Source organism: Sitophilus oryzae, unplaced genomic scaffold, assembly GCF_002938485.1.
Source record: "Sitophilus oryzae breed Bouriz unplaced genomic scaffold, Soryzae_2.0 scaffold_358_pilon_pilon, whole genome shotgun sequence".
Classification (NCBI taxonomy): Eukaryota; Metazoa; Arthropoda; class Insecta; order Coleoptera; family Curculionidae; genus Sitophilus; species Sitophilus oryzae.
The window spans coordinates 1562576-1578726 of NW_022146927.1; the positions used below are offsets into that span (position 1 = coordinate 1562576).

The window sequence follows — 16151 nt, forward strand, 5'->3', positions numbered from 1 at the left end:
GAACTGTATTCCGGAAACTTCAGCAGCATATTCTGCAGATAAAACTAAGTAAAAAAGTTCGTATAAATGTATATCCTAAAATGCTTACTTTCGGAGATACAGGGTGTAGAAGTTTCATTTTTATTTCGATTTTATCCAAATAATTTCTGAAGATAACGACAATGTTTGGATGAAAATTGGTGTCTGGGAGTTTGTTATATGAGAAATTTGATGTCAATATGACTCCTGTTTCTAGGGGGCGCCACCTACATGTGTTTTAACTTTTTTTAAGAGTAATAACTTTTCGTCCGTACCTGTATAAAACTACTGACTGAAAAAATATACATTTTCTTGACTTTTTACGTAAAAAATGTCTTTTGGTAAAAATCGCTATGAGCAACCGTTCTCAAGATATTTCGAAAGGAACAAAAGATAGTCAATACATGTCATAATTGACAAAAAAAAATAAACACGTTAAGTAGATAGTTATTTGTAAAATTTGGGAAATTTTGATTTTTTTAAATTAATCATAAATTTTTCTGCCGAAAAATGATGATAAAACAGTTTCTATTGAACTTTTTACACAATCAAGGTACAACTTATTTTTAATATTTATCTCTACAATCTCTGCAATTTATCTCTACAAAATCAAAATTCTGATGTCAAAAACTTCCAGACACCAATTTTCATCCAAATATTGACGTTAGTTCAGAAATTATTTGGAAAAATTCGATATAAAAATGAAACTTCTACACCCAGTATCTCCGAAACTAAACATTTTAGGATATACATTTATACAAACTTTTTTACTTATTTTTATATGCAGAATATGCTGCCGAAGTTTCGGAATACAGTTCGGACCACCCTGTATACAGCATTGAGAGTGATTAAGCAGAAAAAAGCTTCAAAATGCGTAAATAAATTAATAAAAATACGTTCCCGATAGGTACTATTTGTTAGTCACATGTTAATTGTTGTATTTCTTCAAAAATATTTAACTTACCAGGCATCTGACTGCCTCTCATTAACTTGGTTCGTCTTTCTGCCAGGATTCTTTTACCAAGGGGCGTTTTTCTCCAGTCTGGATCTTTTTCATCGTCGTCCACGAAGGATCCGTCCAGGATATCTTCATTATCCTTCAAAAAATACGTTTGATTTAAAGATTTCGGTATTTAAAAAATATCGATACGAAAAAATCGATATGTTTAACCATTCCTAGTTTATTTAGTGGTAAATTCCTTCGAATAAAGAGATTAAAGGAAGGAGCATATATCAAAAAACTTGGATGGTGACCTAAAATGGCCGACTTAAATTCCGGTTTATCAGTGCCGTTCTAATTTTACTCAAAACGTAAAAATATGATGTAAGGTAGACTCAGTAATTTTTTACGTTGTCGATAAATGTTGGTGGTTATTAAAATTGTTATAAAAATAGATAAGTTATAATAATTATTTATTAACACAAACATCCGATACGCTACTGAAGAAGGTAAGTCAAATAGACGTGTCTAAATTCTTTAACATCTAAACTTTGACAAGTATTAAATAAAAGCAAAAATGCAAGAAAAAATATATAATTATTTAATTTTAAGTGAATTTCATAAATGACCGGTTTACTACACAAATGGTCACTTACTAGTGAAAAATTATTCCATTATTTCCCCCGATTTTTGACCGAGATCTACCGCACGCTACACAACCAACTATTTTAGTCTTTTTCGATAAATCGCAATAGTGTCACTGTTAATTTAAGTTCTGTCACAATTTCCTTCTAGATTTACTACCTTTAAACAACTATCAGTAGTAGAATAAATAATAAATAACATAAAATAAGCTCATTAAAGACCGACAATCCACAAAATTTCAAATCAAATTCAAATGTGTCAAATGAATCGTCAAATAGAACTGTCAAGGATCCTCACCCTAGGTCCCCACCTCCATCTGCCATGCATGAATACATGAATAGCATTATACTATTATACTCCTTCCTTCTTCATCTTTTTATTCAAAAGTAAATTCATATTAAAATATGCATTTCCTGTACTTACAAACGCATCCGTCATATCGACAGGCTCTATTTTAACTTTCGGTACGTCTTTCTTGATTCTTTGCGTAACAGGCGTTAGAGCCTGCAAGGACGTTTTCTGTAATAATAAATAATACATCATTGATTTTCATTATATCTATCAAATTATATACGTTTTCAACACTTTTAACACCGTTTAATGGATTATTTCGCCATTACTAAGGTAGGATACATTTGAACTACTCACCTTTATCTCTTCCAGCCGTTTATTTAGCTCGGTTATAATCCTTTGTTGGTCCTCAAGTTGTTTCTCTTGTTGATCAACGCGTTCATTAAGAAACTGACAACGATTCGCCAGTTCCGAGTCATTGTCTTCATCTGAAAAACAATTTAAAATTTATTTTTTTTATCGCGGAAAATACCAAATAAAAACATTACTTTCGACTTTGACTCCCCGGAGTTGCCTCAACAGAATAGCCACTTTTTCTTCGTAAACTCTCTGCTGGGTGGCCATTTGTTCAGCGTAGCTATCCTCTACGACTTTCAACGCTTGCGCGCTGCTCTCTACTTTTTCTATCAGTTCTTTACGAGTTTCTTGAATTTCGGCCAGTTCCCTCTTTATATGGACCTTCTCCTTGTGCGATTCGGAGGCCTGTTCGTAGATGGCCTTGAGGGCAAATTTCGCCTCCGCCATGGACTGAATCGCGTCGAAACGCGTTTTTGACTTGACCTCTAACGATTTGAAAGAAAGACATATGAACTACATGATGTACATTTGAACTACCAAAAATATTTTTAAACTACCTATATGTATTTTCTCGCATTAGCATCGAAAAGTTTTTGACCATATTTCTAGCGTGTTGAAAGAAAAATACATTTGAACTACACGACGTACATTTGAACTATCGAAGATATATTTGAACTACTCCACGGATTTTCTCGTATTATAACATCGAAACGTTTTTGACTCTTTTTCTAGCGTATGTTTAGGAAGAAAGATATTATTTTATTGACAAAACATTAAACGAGAAATACAAACCCCAAATCATAGATACAATGATAACAATACACAATATATACAACTTACAATCCCATACATACGAGGCGTTTTGGAAAAAATATGAAGGATAGGAAAACAATATAACATACGAACATCTTTCAAAACACAAAACACACTTAGATCCATTTTGCGATCCATGCGATAAATTTTACATTGGTGAAACATCTAGACCCTTAAATGTTAGAATTAAAGAACATAAAGATTATTTAAGAAAGGGAGATTCTCACAAATCTAAGATTTGTCAGCATTCATGCGACACAGGGAACGGAATAAATTTTAATAACGTCGAAATTATAATGAAAGAAGCGATAGCCTCTAAAAGAAAAATAAAAGAGACTTTTTTAATTCAATCTAATAAAAATAAATGTCTCCAAAAAATCCTTTATGGGTATTTCGCCACGCCCAAGAAAGTTTGGGGCTTTTTGTTTTACCTTATTAAGTAATTTTTATTAGGTAGTAATTGTTAATTTTGAAGTTTAACTTGACATAATGTCATTTTAACAGAACGTCAACGGTTTATTGTAGACGTATCTGTTTTAAAAAGTAAAGTGTTCTCGAATAGTTAAATTTAAATATTTTAAATAGTTTTTTTTCTTTATTCTTTGTATTTTTTTGCTTCCGACGACGGAAAGAGATAAATTTTCCGAAACGTTAAGCATTTTTTTCTTTGTTAGGCAAATTTGTATAACTGTAAACATAACTTCTGACAAGCAGTGTCCGTTTAGGTTTAACGCAGAAGTGTTTACAAAGAATAACTATTTTATTTTGTAGATTTTCTTGCAGTGCAGTGGCGAAATACCCATAAAGGATTTTTTGGAAAGAAAGATATTTGTATCACCTGACGTACATTTAAACTATTTCACGTATTTTCGAGTATTTAGAAGATTTCTAGTTTACAAAAAAAATACATTTGAATTACTACATGTATTTCCGCGTATACCAGGCGATCGAAAAAAAACGGCGCCAAAGATGGCTGGGGAACGACAATCGATGATAATTTTGACAAGGTCAATCTTTGCGCCGTTTTTTTTTTCGATCATACGGTACTTGTGAAGTGCTTATGAAGAAAGACATCGAACTACCGAAAATACATTTGAACTACTCGGGACATATGAACTACTGCGAGTATTTTCGCGTAATTTTTTACCTTCGTTCGAATCCAATAGTTTCTGTTGGAGATCCTGAATCTGTACAGACCTCAGCTCGATGTCCTCTTCCAAATTTTTTACCTCGGGACTTCCTGCAGTTTCCGGGTTGTTCTTTAGTTCGTCCAGTTGATGGTACAGGGTGGCGCGATCTTCTAAGAGTCCCGTAAGCGCCGTTTCAGCTTCGACAAGGCTTAGGAACACTTCAAAGTCGTCTTTCAGCTGAGAAAAAACGAATTAATTGACTAGTTTTTATTTTTTTTATTCGATGTACACACCCAAGCCGCTATTTTTTCGACTTTTCCATTAAACCTTATTTCTTGAGCCTCTTTACGCTTATTGAAGGTGTTTTGCAGCCTCTTGTTTAACGCTGCCGCTTCTTCGAATTTTCTTTTCAATACATTTTTTTGTTTTTCGTAGGTTAGCTTCATTTTGGCGATTTCGTTTTGTTTTTTCCTGCCCTGTTCTTTTACTTTGGCCAACTCCCTAAATCAAATGATAAACGTAGTTGTAAAAATTCATATTTCCTTCACTACTGCTATGTTTTAAAACGGAATTGGTCGAATTATTAATCAAAACTGTTAAAATTATTGCGAATTGAAGTTTGACGATGAATATCTTTTAAACGGTTAATTTAATCGACTAATCATAAGAAACCATTTTTACAGAGCAGTGAATTTCCTACAAAACCATGAGCCGCGCTTACAGATACAACCACTTTTTCAGCATATAAATTGAAAAAAAAAATTGTCATTAGTAGACTAAATCGACAGTCGATTCCTTGTAATAGACAATGATAGGTCATTGAGAGAGAGCAATATGGAGCGTTCAGTCTCCAAGTTTCTAGACTTTGAAGATTGGATTGGAGAATATAACCTAAGGATCAGGAAAGGACTAGAGAGTGATGGGATAACTTTCGCTCGAGTAAACGATTATTGTAATAACCGACATCGTTCGATTATGAACGAGCGACGCAAGTGACGAGTACCAAGCGACGAACACAAGCGATCCTAGAATGAAATAAATTGAAATCCGATTTTAATGTAACATACTCGATAAAAAGCCGAGCGAATTTTCTATATACATTGCAGGTAGGGTGCGTCTCAAAAGTGGCTCGCCCCTATAACTTTTTTATTTTTTTAGATAAAAAAATGAGATTTGGTATGTTAGTATATGACATAAATTAGGATTGATTGACGTATTCAGTTGTTTACTGTCACTTCCTGTTTCACCGGAAATGACTACAATTTTGATTTTTAAATGGCACCCTCGGTATTTTTTTACTTTATTCGATAGAAAATTACATTCTAAATAGAATGACGTATCATATGCCAACTTTTGACATATTCGCTCAAAAACAAATTGTATTTTAAATCTCAATCTAGAGTGCCATGTCTGTGTTAAAAACACTAATTTTTAATCAAGGAGCCTTGGAAAAATAGATTTGATCGTCTAATGTTTTTAGTGTCTTGTCCTGGCCAGTTAAAAGATGCCCAAATCGTATTTCTGATCATATCTCAATTTTTTTCAAATGGAAGGAGGGTGGCTCATTTTTTTTACGAATAAACATTTTTTTTACGAATAATATTGTTATAATTTGATACCACACAGTTGGTATTTCGAGTCAAATTGTCGTTATGAACCGCATGTTACAATTTCAAATAAACCATATGCGAAAATGTCAAAAGTTTGACATGTGATATGTCATTCTATTCAGAGTCATTTTCTACCGAATAAAGTAAAAAAATACCGAGGGTGTCATTTAAAAATCATAGTTGTAGTCATTTCCGGTGAAACCGGAAGTGACCGAAAACAATTGAATATGTCAATCAATCCTAATTTATGTCATATATTAACATACCAAATCTAGTTGTTTAGTGAGCCACTTTTGAGACGCATCTGGTATATTTATCCGTTGCGTATCTGAGGGACAAAATTTATGATCTACATCGAAAATGCTTGGAAATAAACTAAATAAAGCGATCAAGCGAATCGCTCGCTGCTTACTACTTGCCGTTCATTACCGAGAGAATATGTGCCCTGCGCACGCAACTTACTGCTTGGCGCTTGGCGTTAACGAGTACTTACAACATGCGACGGGTGAAAACCGTATTTTTAAATACGAGCGATATTTCGCTCGAGTGATCACTCGGTTATTGCAATCGCTTGATACTCGAGTACTCGATGATTGAAATTAATCGGTTTTTCCCATCACTACAAAGTACCATCTCAAAGAATCTACTCTAATCTAAGAACATATTACCTTTCCGTCTGTACTTTCCAGTTGCGGAACCTATCGGCATCTTCGCGCATCTGCCTCAAAAGTTTAATCTTCATCGATTTCATAGAAACAATTTCTTGATTGAGCTGTTTTATTTTAAGTTCGTCTTTTTCCTTCAATTTTATTAGCCTAGACTGTTCGTTGATCTATAAAAAATATATTGTAATAATATAATAATTATATCATCAAAATATGAAGGAACAAACCTTTTTCTTAAGGTCCTTCAGCTGTTCTTCCAGTTCTTGAACGCGCTTTCTTCGTTGTTCCGCAAGTTTGCTAGAAGTTTCTTGCGTTTTGACGTTTTTAAGTTGCCGCATTAACTCGTCCTTTTCTTTTTCCAGCGTCTCGATTTTTTTCGCCGTTTCTAGCATAGCCTGTTCGTCGACCATATACCTATACAAAGATTAGTACAAACTAGAGTTTATACCAGAGAAAATACGACATAACTGGTCATTACCTTGCATTTGTTTGAAGCTGTTTGGCCAGCTGTTCTTTAAGTAACAATTGTTTGGATATCTCTTGCAACTCTGAATTTAAAACAATCTGTCTTGTCGTGTGACATTCTTGTTTTTCTTGCATTTCTTTCGGTATTTCTCCTGACGAATTTCTGGTCGTGTTCAGTAAAATGGTAAACGTTTCTTCATGATTCCTATAAAAAAATAATACCTACAACCTACTTTATTTTCATCGTTTTAAATTCTAATATTGTTTTTAGGGTTCCGTACCCAAAGTAGTAAAAACGGGAACCCTATTACTAAGACTTCGCTATCCGTCCGTCCGTCCGTCACAAAGGTCTATCTTATGAACCGTTATAGCTAGACAGTTGAAATTTTTACAGATAATGTATCTATGTTGCCGCTGTAAGAACAAATACTAAAAACTGAATTAAATAAATGTTTATAAATAAAAAAGTACTTTCACTAAACATTATCTTTTAAGTAAGAATTTTACATCGAATCTTTCAAGTCCTCGGTGGCCGCGTGGTTAAAGCGTTAGGACTTTACGCTGCTATGACGTTGGAGCCGTAGTAAGGCAGGTTGGAATCCTAGTCAAGGCGACTTTTTTTAATCGTTTTTTTTTAATTTTTACATATTTTTACATATTTATTTTTACTTTTTACATATTTATTATTGATTAATACAATTTTTAGTAATATGTTTCTTCATTTTTTTTTAAATTACTTATAGTCTAAGAGCTAGCAAACGTTTTCGAGAAAGTATTTTAAGACGTCTGGCTCTTTGATATATCTTTTATTATGCTCTCTGGAACAGCGTGCAGGCCGTCTGGCTGCCGATACACGTTGCGTTCACTACTGCGCATCCAAAGAAGATCCTCTATTTTTTACTTAGCGCTTTAAATTAAGTAAGTCTCCATTACCTTGGCGGGTAGAGCTTTCGCCTATGAAGTGAATTTTCGTTTTTATTCTGATAGTAAAGTATTAAATATTTGTTTTTTTTATCACCAGAACGGATGGCGTTTATGGGTTTATGATCCGTAGTGTATATAAGTAGAATTTGATACTTTCATTTGATTTGAAGGATTATTGTGGTAATTAATTATTAGATAGGTTTAGGATGGTCTGGCTGCCGCGCCGGTAGGTTGCGTTCACTACTGCGCATCACATGGGTACAGGGTGTCTCATTTTCGTGCGTTTTTTGGGATTTCTCGTTTATGAGTGGAGATACAATGATGCGTTTTTTTTCACATTACTTTGCTAGTTTTTTATGTAATTAAATATTCTACCCATAGATTTGCGCATTTTCTACACATTAACATTAACGTAACTTCTGCCTCTCTTTCTTCAAAATATTTCTTTCAGCTGTTGTTTATTATTTTAATAATGATTTTAATAATACTTTTTTTTAACAGATTGTTATCTAAAAGCTACAGGTTTATTTTCAGTTCAGTTTGTTAAGATAACGATGGAAAACAAAATTATCTGGTTAAATTAAATAAAATAAAATAATAATACTTTTTAAACAAGATTGATTTTGTTTAAAAAGTATTATTATTTTATTTTATTTAATTTAACCAGATATTATTTTCAATAGATATATTATTAAATTAAAAAACTTCCAAATTTATCATTCAGTCAAATAACAATAATTACATGTATTGGCTATTTACATTCTAAATATCTTGAGAATGGCGATTTTTACCAAGAAACATTTTTTACGTAAAAAATCACGGCAATGTATATTTTTTCACTCAGTAGTTTTATACAGGTACAGACAAAAAGTTATTACTCTTCAAAACAGTTAAGATACATGTAAGTGGCGCCCCCTACAAATAGGAGTCGCATTGATATCAAAATCAAATTTCTCATGTCAAGAAACTCACAGACACCAATTTTCATCCAAATATTGATGTTGCTTCAGAAATTATTTGGAAAAAATCGAAATAAAAATGAAACTTCTACACCCTCTATCTCCGAAACTAAGCATTTTTATATGAACTTTTTTACATATTTTTATCTGCAGAATATGCTGCCGAAGTTTCCGGAATACAGTTCGGACCACCCTATAATAAGTAAACCGACATGTGTGAACGAAGGAACGAACGCGCGTTTCGGGCTCCAATTCCGGTACATTTGAACCGTATACTACCACCTACCGTATCTCCGTTTCTGTTTTGACCTGATCGTCGTGCAATACGTTGAAATGCTGCTGTATTTCCTGCAATTTGCCCATGTTGTCTTTGACACATTGCACGTCGTTGTTTTCGAGACCCAAACTGATATTGTTGAAAGTGACGTTGTATTGATCCTTCAGTTCGGCAAGTTTCTTGTTAAGATTGTCGTTGGCGTTCTGCAGAATCAGGATTTTTTCGTGCAGACCCGTTTTATCTAGAAGGGCTGCCGATAGTTGATGTCTTAACTCTTTGATTTTGAAGGCCAATTCTTCGTTTTCAATTTTGAGTTTGTTGATTTCCGAAGCCGATATAGCCGGTCCACCTAAAAATAAAAAAAAACAGTAAATGCACTATGTAACTAACAGCTATTAAATTGAAGGATTTGAAGGACATGTTAGAAATATGACATACAGGGTGTCATTGAAATGGTGTAAAAAAATCGGGGGGTGTTATCACGTTTCACTGACGATATTTAAATAAAAAATTAAGTTTCCATGAAAATAATTGATACCAAACGAAAGACACGACGCAAAATGTGGGTCTATATAAACAACACAAAATAAATATTTACCTTGTTCAACAATTTGTAGTTGTAATTGTTTAATTTGTTTTTTCAGTTGATTGATTTCCGCAGTTTTGGGGTCCTGGTTCACTATAGGCTTGTTCTTAATTTTTCTAGCTCTATCGGCGTAGCGTAAAGTTGACATCGTTTCTTCGTAATTATAGTCAGCTGGACTGACACAGGCGATCATCAGTGTGACGCTATTGCCTCCAAGCGAATCTGCAGAAGTTAAAAAAAACATCGATATTTTAGAAAAAAGAATAACTTAAAATATACGAGGTACCGCAAAAAGTTAAATATAAAGTTATAGGGTTTTTAAATGTCTATTAGCGAATAATAAATTTTCATAGACAGAGGGTACCTAAACATCCCAACCCTGTATATTATTGCATGTTTCAATTCTAAGCAAAAATCGAAATACACACAATGTACCTGAAACCAACCGTTTCCGAGTTATTGACTTTTGAAAATATCACTTAAACAATTAGACGATTAAGACTAATCGTACCCGAGCGTAACAGTTAGATTTCCGCCACTAGAGTAGTAAGAACAAAGAACTTGAATGCATTGGACCGTTGTCTCTGTTCATACTATCTTTACATTTATTAATTCTGATGCTTTCATATGCATCTAATTGCCTGTAATTTGAGACTTGTTTAATTAATTTTAAATTATTAAGATCTATACAATGTTCTTTATCAACAATATGTTCAGCAACGCAAGATTTATCCGGTCTACCATATCCTTATCTGAGCTAAATGTTCTTTAAATCTAGTTAATATCCTTGTTTATATATTCTTATTGATCTCCTAGTTTGCCCAACATATTTCTAATTACAATCTTTACAAGAAATTTCATAAATACCCGACCTTTCCAGTGGAGGTGTTTTATCCTTTGGATTACCTAATAATTGTTGTAATTTATTATTAGCACTAAACACTAGTTTATAATTGACATTCTTAAAAACTCCTTTTAGACCACGGGATAACTCTCTATCAAACGATATTGAAAAATATTTTGACGTTGTTGGGAAATTACAAAATTATGTGTATTACGATTATTGCTTAAAATTGAAGGAAGAATTGAAATATGCAATATTGTGCAGAGGGTTGTATTTAAAAAAAAATTGATGTGCCACATCTTTTTGACCGATCCTGTATACTTAAATTTACTACTAGCTGTATATTTACCCTTTAAAAGTCGAGTAAGATTGCTATCCCTGTATGGTATGAAGCCATTCTGCAATTTTTCGTCCCCCAATGCACTAATAACATTTCCTAGGACGAACAGGCCTTTATTAATATCCACGCCTTCCTTGAAGGTCGTACCTTGGGCCCCCGTTTTTTTGGGCCGCTCTGAACCGGCTAGATCGACCAAATGTAGTTTTGCCGTTTTGTTTTGGCTCCTAAATTACATAGAAACATAATTAAATATTAAACAAATATTTCTTGAATAACTGATTTCAGCTAAACGAAATATGAGGCCTTAAAATTAAATGAAGACTTACTTGTCTAGTTTGTGTTGCATGGCAATATTCACAGTGAAAATGGAATGACTTCGCGAGCTCTGAGCGTTCATATTTGTAGAACCGGTGGCTCTACCGGTAGAGCCCCTCATGAGGATGTCCAGCACCTCTTTGGCGGACTCTACAGGTAATTCTGTGATATTCGGTATATAGACGCCTGTAAACATACAATAAATTATACAGGGTGTGCACAAAAAATTATTTTCCTGTATATTAAAAAAAAACTATACTAATATATAAAATCCTTAAGTGACTGACATACTGATTAATCACGATCCTGCTTAAACCACTCAACGTAAGAAGCTCAATTTTGGCATACAGGTTGATTCTAGGGTGTAGAGGTTCGATAAGAAGGGATTTTTCGAAATTCCAGTTCCAAGAGGGTGAAACCACCCTTCAAATATTACAATATTTTTTATTTAAAAAACGGTCAAGTTTCCGAAAAAGCGCTTAAATACGTATATTTTATTTTGTTATTTTACATATTTTAAGATTTTTTAAAAATGTATACAGGGTGTTTCGAAAAATCTGGTCATTGATTAATCATGATCCTACTTAAAACGCTTGACGTAAAAAGCTGATTTTTGGAAAACAGATTGACTTTAGGGTGTAGAGGTTCGATAAGGGATTTTTCGAAACTCGAATTCTAAGGGGGTGAAACTATCCCTCAAATATTAAAATATTTTTTATTTAAAAACCGGTGAGTTTTCCGGAAAAACTCTTAAACACGTATATTTTATTATGTTGTTTTACATATTTTAAGATTTTTTAAAAATTTATACAGGGTGTTTCATAAAATATTACCATTGAGTAATCACGATTCTGCTTAAACTGCTTGACGTTTAAAGCTGATTTTTGGCAAACGGATTGACTGTGGGGTGTAGAGGTTCGATAAGGAGGGGTTTCTCGAATCTCAAATTCCAAGAGGGTGAAAACGCCCCTCAAATATTACAATATTTGTTATTTAAAAAACGGTTAGTCTGTCGGGAAAACGCTTGGACAAGCATAATTTATTTGGTTTTTTACATATTTTGAAATTTTTTAAAAAATCATACAGGGTGTTCCAAAAAGTTGGGTAATTTCTTAACCACGATTCTGTTTAAACTGCTTGACGTAAAAAGCTTATTTTTGGCAAATGGATTTTTCGAAAGTCAAATTCCAACGAGACGAAACTATCCTTCAAATATTACCAAGTTATATAATAATATTTTATTATATTTAATTATATAATAATAATTTATTTGGTATGAACTTTTTTACTTATTTTAATCTGAAGAATATACTGTGAGAGTTGTTTGGGCCACCCTGTATTTTGAAAAAAAAACATACATAAATTATAGGAATCTTACCTTTGGTGACATCTTCTCTGAGCTCTAGAATGCTCTGTTCTTTGGGCCTATTAGAGAGCAAGTCATACAGGACTTCTCTATATAATTCTGTAAACGAAGTAGTCACGGTGTAATCTACACTAAATGTATCTTTAATATGATCAAATATATCCTGAATGGCTCTTGGTATAACTCCAGGATTCTCGTCGCCATTATATGAAGTACCCATCGAATGGGTTTTCCCAGAACCCGTCTGTCCATAAGCAAATATCGTTACATTCAGCCCTAAAAGGATAAACCCAAATAGCTCACATTCAAAAAGAAATATCTCAGCGTTTATTATACGGTCCTGGACACTTTATCTCCGTGGTCTGTATTTTAATGTGTGCGACAGAGATGAGTATAAATGACCGGTTAAAAGACAGAGAGACACAATAAAGAATTCTCTCCATGTATGAGCTTTTAATTTTAATAGGAAGGTCCTCCGCCTTTCAGTTTTTTATTTTTTTTTCCTTATTAGGTATTAGAAAGAAAAATTCATATCTCGGTATCTACAATTTGGAAAAAATATCTCGTCTCATATATTTGTAGGAAATTGAATTCTCTACAAAAAAGGTCTTTAACAATTTTTTTGTAAACCTCACCGTTCGAAATTTATTAAATGTTGAAGTTTGATTATTTTAAGGCAGTTTTCGTTGTTCTTCAGAATTTAATAACTCGTTAACAAAAAATCATTATGATACGCGCAATTCATGGTTTTGTAGGGAATTCACTGCTCTACAAAAATAGTTTCTTATGATTAATCGATTAAATTAACCGTTTAAAAGATATTCATCGTCAAACTTCAATGCACAATAATTTTAACAGTTTGGTTATCATTATCATTTACTGTCCCTACAAAAAATGCAATAATTTTTTGTTTCAATGTACCCAAACATGCTTAGCGCTAAAAAAATAGAACAGAAGTTTAAAATATATCTTTGTTCATAGAAACTCAAATTTGTAAAATTTTTCCCGAAACTCATAAAATAAATTGGAATTGTTCGAATTATTAATCAAAAACTGTTTAAATAATTGTGCATTGAAGTTTAACGATGAATATCTTTGAAACGGTTAATTTAATCGACTAATCATAAGGAATTCCTGGTTAATAATAATAAAAATGGTTAACCATTTTTGTAGAGCAGTGAATTTCCTACAAAACCGTTAGTTGCGCGTGTCATAATGATTGCTTGTTAACGAGTTATAAAATTCAAAAGAAAAAAGAAATCTGCCTTAAAACAATCAAATTTCAACCTTTAATAACTTTCGAACGGTGAGGTTTACAAAAAAATTGTAAAAGGCCTTTTTTTTGTAGAGAATTCAATTTCCTACAAATATATGGGAACAGATATTTTTTCCAAATAGTAGATACCGAGATAGAAAAATAGAAAATAGAGAACTGAAAGGCAGAGGAGGAGATGAATGAAATTAAAAGAAATATTATCAACTCAATTTTTTTCTAGATTTAATACATTTTTTGATTTTCCATTAAGCTTAATCACTGTCTTTTAGTAACATGTTTATATAACATTGCTATTTAACAAGCTACATATCACATACTAAAAAACCGGGAGCCGTCCACATTATAGTTTTCGTAATCATGAATCGTTTTGGCGAGAAAGAGGTTCTGCTAGGAGCAGCGGCGTGCGTAATTATTTTTGAAGAAAGAGAAAGAAAGTCGAGAAAAAAAGCGGTTCTGAGTCCGCCATAGCCTACAAGATAGATCTATATATAGTTGAACTCAATTAGCTTACCTTTTCAATACCTGCCTCGGCTGTTTCTCGTGGTGTGTCTCTGCCTTTTAAAACCATTAATAACTTAAAAGCAAACCATTTTGAATTATCCACTTCGTCTAAAACCTGATTTGCATTTCTTTTGTTCCCTGTGGAATGGCCCTATTAGATAACGCATTTTTTCTCAACTTTTTCTCTTTCCAAATACATACTTTTTACATCAATTTTACATCATTTACATCAATTTTTAACCATGCATCATGCTTTTTTTTATTTCACTTTAAATGACGGTATGAAAGATAAACTAATTGAGTTCAACTGTATCTAGATCTTGCTGGTAGGCTATGGCGGACTCAAAACCGCTTTTTTCTCGACTTTCTTTCCCTTTGTTCAAAAATAATTACGCACGCCGCTGCTGCGAGCAGAACCTCTTCTTTGCCAAAACGATTCATTATTACGAAAACTATAATGTGGACGGCTCCCTGGTTTTTGACATGTGATAAGTAGCTTGTTAAATAGCAATGTTATATAACATGTTACTAAATGTGGACCCTCCTTTTACACATTAAAATCCAGGCCATGCTTCTACAGTGACTAAATCTGTATATACCTTCGAATAGGTTTTTTAGTAAGGGAGCAACGCATTTTTCGTATAGTTCCTCTTGTGCTGAGTCCGTTCCCAGCACATAGTTGAAGGTAAAGGCCTTCTCAGCTGACCTTACTAGGAGTTGATTATTTTCGGGAATAACTTCAACAATTTCTTTACACCCCTTTGAAATTTCGTGTGGTACCAAGGGTCGAACACGCACAGCAACTTTAACTGAGCATGGATCGGTCATTCTGTAACATTAGCATTGTAAATATAGCTGAATATTACACTGGGTGTTTCAAATTGGAAGCTTTGCCTGCGTTTTAGAACAGTCTTTGGTAAAGACCTTAGATTATATTACTACTCTGAGGTATACATGGAGGAAAGGCTGCATTTGTTAATTATTATAGCATTTACAATGAAAAAAAAAATAGTTATTAACAGTTAATAATTAACGAATCTCAAAGGAAATGTTTAGGTATTGATCTCCTATCTCCTGTACATAGAGTTAATATTTGGTTTAAAATGTATATTAAAATTAAAGAATCTATAAAACATCTAGTAAAAAAACCTCTAATATCTCTGGTACTATTAAGAGAAAAAATTATGGTACCTATGTAAAATATATATTTTTATTTTCTCTTAAATATGCAAACAGATCAGTTGATAAAAAAGAAACTAAGGTATGCAAAATGGCCGTTTTTTCAAACTTTCCCCACTGAGACTGAATGGGACTTTTAAAAGGCTTAAATAGGGGATTATTACCTAAACATTACCGCTGAGATCATTTATTATCTAATTTTATCCACCTTGGCCCCCAGATTTGCCGGGATGCCGGGTTATGCTATATAATATGTTTGAGTTTCTTTTTTATGATTGTTTTTGCTCGTGCAGTTGTAGACTAATTTTGTATTAAATTATTCTTGTACTTACTTCAAATAAAAGGTACCTTATAAATCTACAAATCCACACAATACTACACGTTAAAAAATGATACTAAATAATTAAACGGAACAAAGATTACACGCTTACAAGACAACATAAACACCCACTTACGTTAACGCAACGGTCTGGAAGCAAAAGAGTTAACGGACAACCGATATTTAAAATTGATTTTTGACAAGTGACAAGTGTTATATAATTTTCTACTTAGTCAAATTTATCCTTGTCCAGTCTGTGGGAATAAGCATCAGTGATGCATCTTCTATCTTTGTTTGTTGATTTGAATTACAAAATTTGCACCAATGAGAT

General features: G+C 33.0%; 1 protein-coding gene across 2 annotated transcripts in view; it reads right to left on the reverse strand.

Moving 5' to 3' along the window:
* The window catches only part of LOC115884847 (chromosome-associated kinesin KIF4), a 17257-nt gene extending 1245 nt beyond the window's left edge, over positions 1-16012 (reverse strand). Inside the window, exons 1-16 of one of the 2 annotated variants that reach the window (XM_030903553.1) lie at positions 15957-16012; positions 14922-15151; positions 12558-12821; positions 11191-11365; positions 10874-11088; positions 9693-9902; positions 9104-9443; positions 6948-7139; positions 6697-6883; positions 6473-6636; positions 4488-4695; positions 4212-4431; positions 2443-2736; positions 2252-2382; positions 2027-2122; positions 983-1115 (exon numbers count right to left, since the gene is read on the reverse strand). In XM_030903553.1, coding sequence (XP_030759413.1) covers positions 983-1115; positions 2027-2122; positions 2252-2382; positions 2443-2736; positions 4212-4431; positions 4488-4695; positions 6473-6636; positions 6697-6883; positions 6948-7139; positions 9104-9443; positions 9693-9902; positions 10874-11088; positions 11191-11365; positions 12558-12821; positions 14922-15150 — 3058 coding nt within the window. In that variant the 5' untranslated portion in view covers position 15151; positions 15957-16012. Of the gene's footprint in view, positions 1-982; positions 1116-2026; positions 2123-2251; positions 2383-2442; positions 2737-4211; positions 4432-4487; positions 4696-6472; positions 6637-6696; positions 6884-6947; positions 7140-9103; positions 9444-9692; positions 9903-10873; positions 11089-11190; positions 11366-12557; positions 12822-14921; positions 15152-15833 lie in introns of both variants that reach the window. The other variant, XM_030903552.1, reaches the window with a different exon arrangement.
* Between the last annotated feature and the right edge of the window lie 139 nt (positions 16013-16151).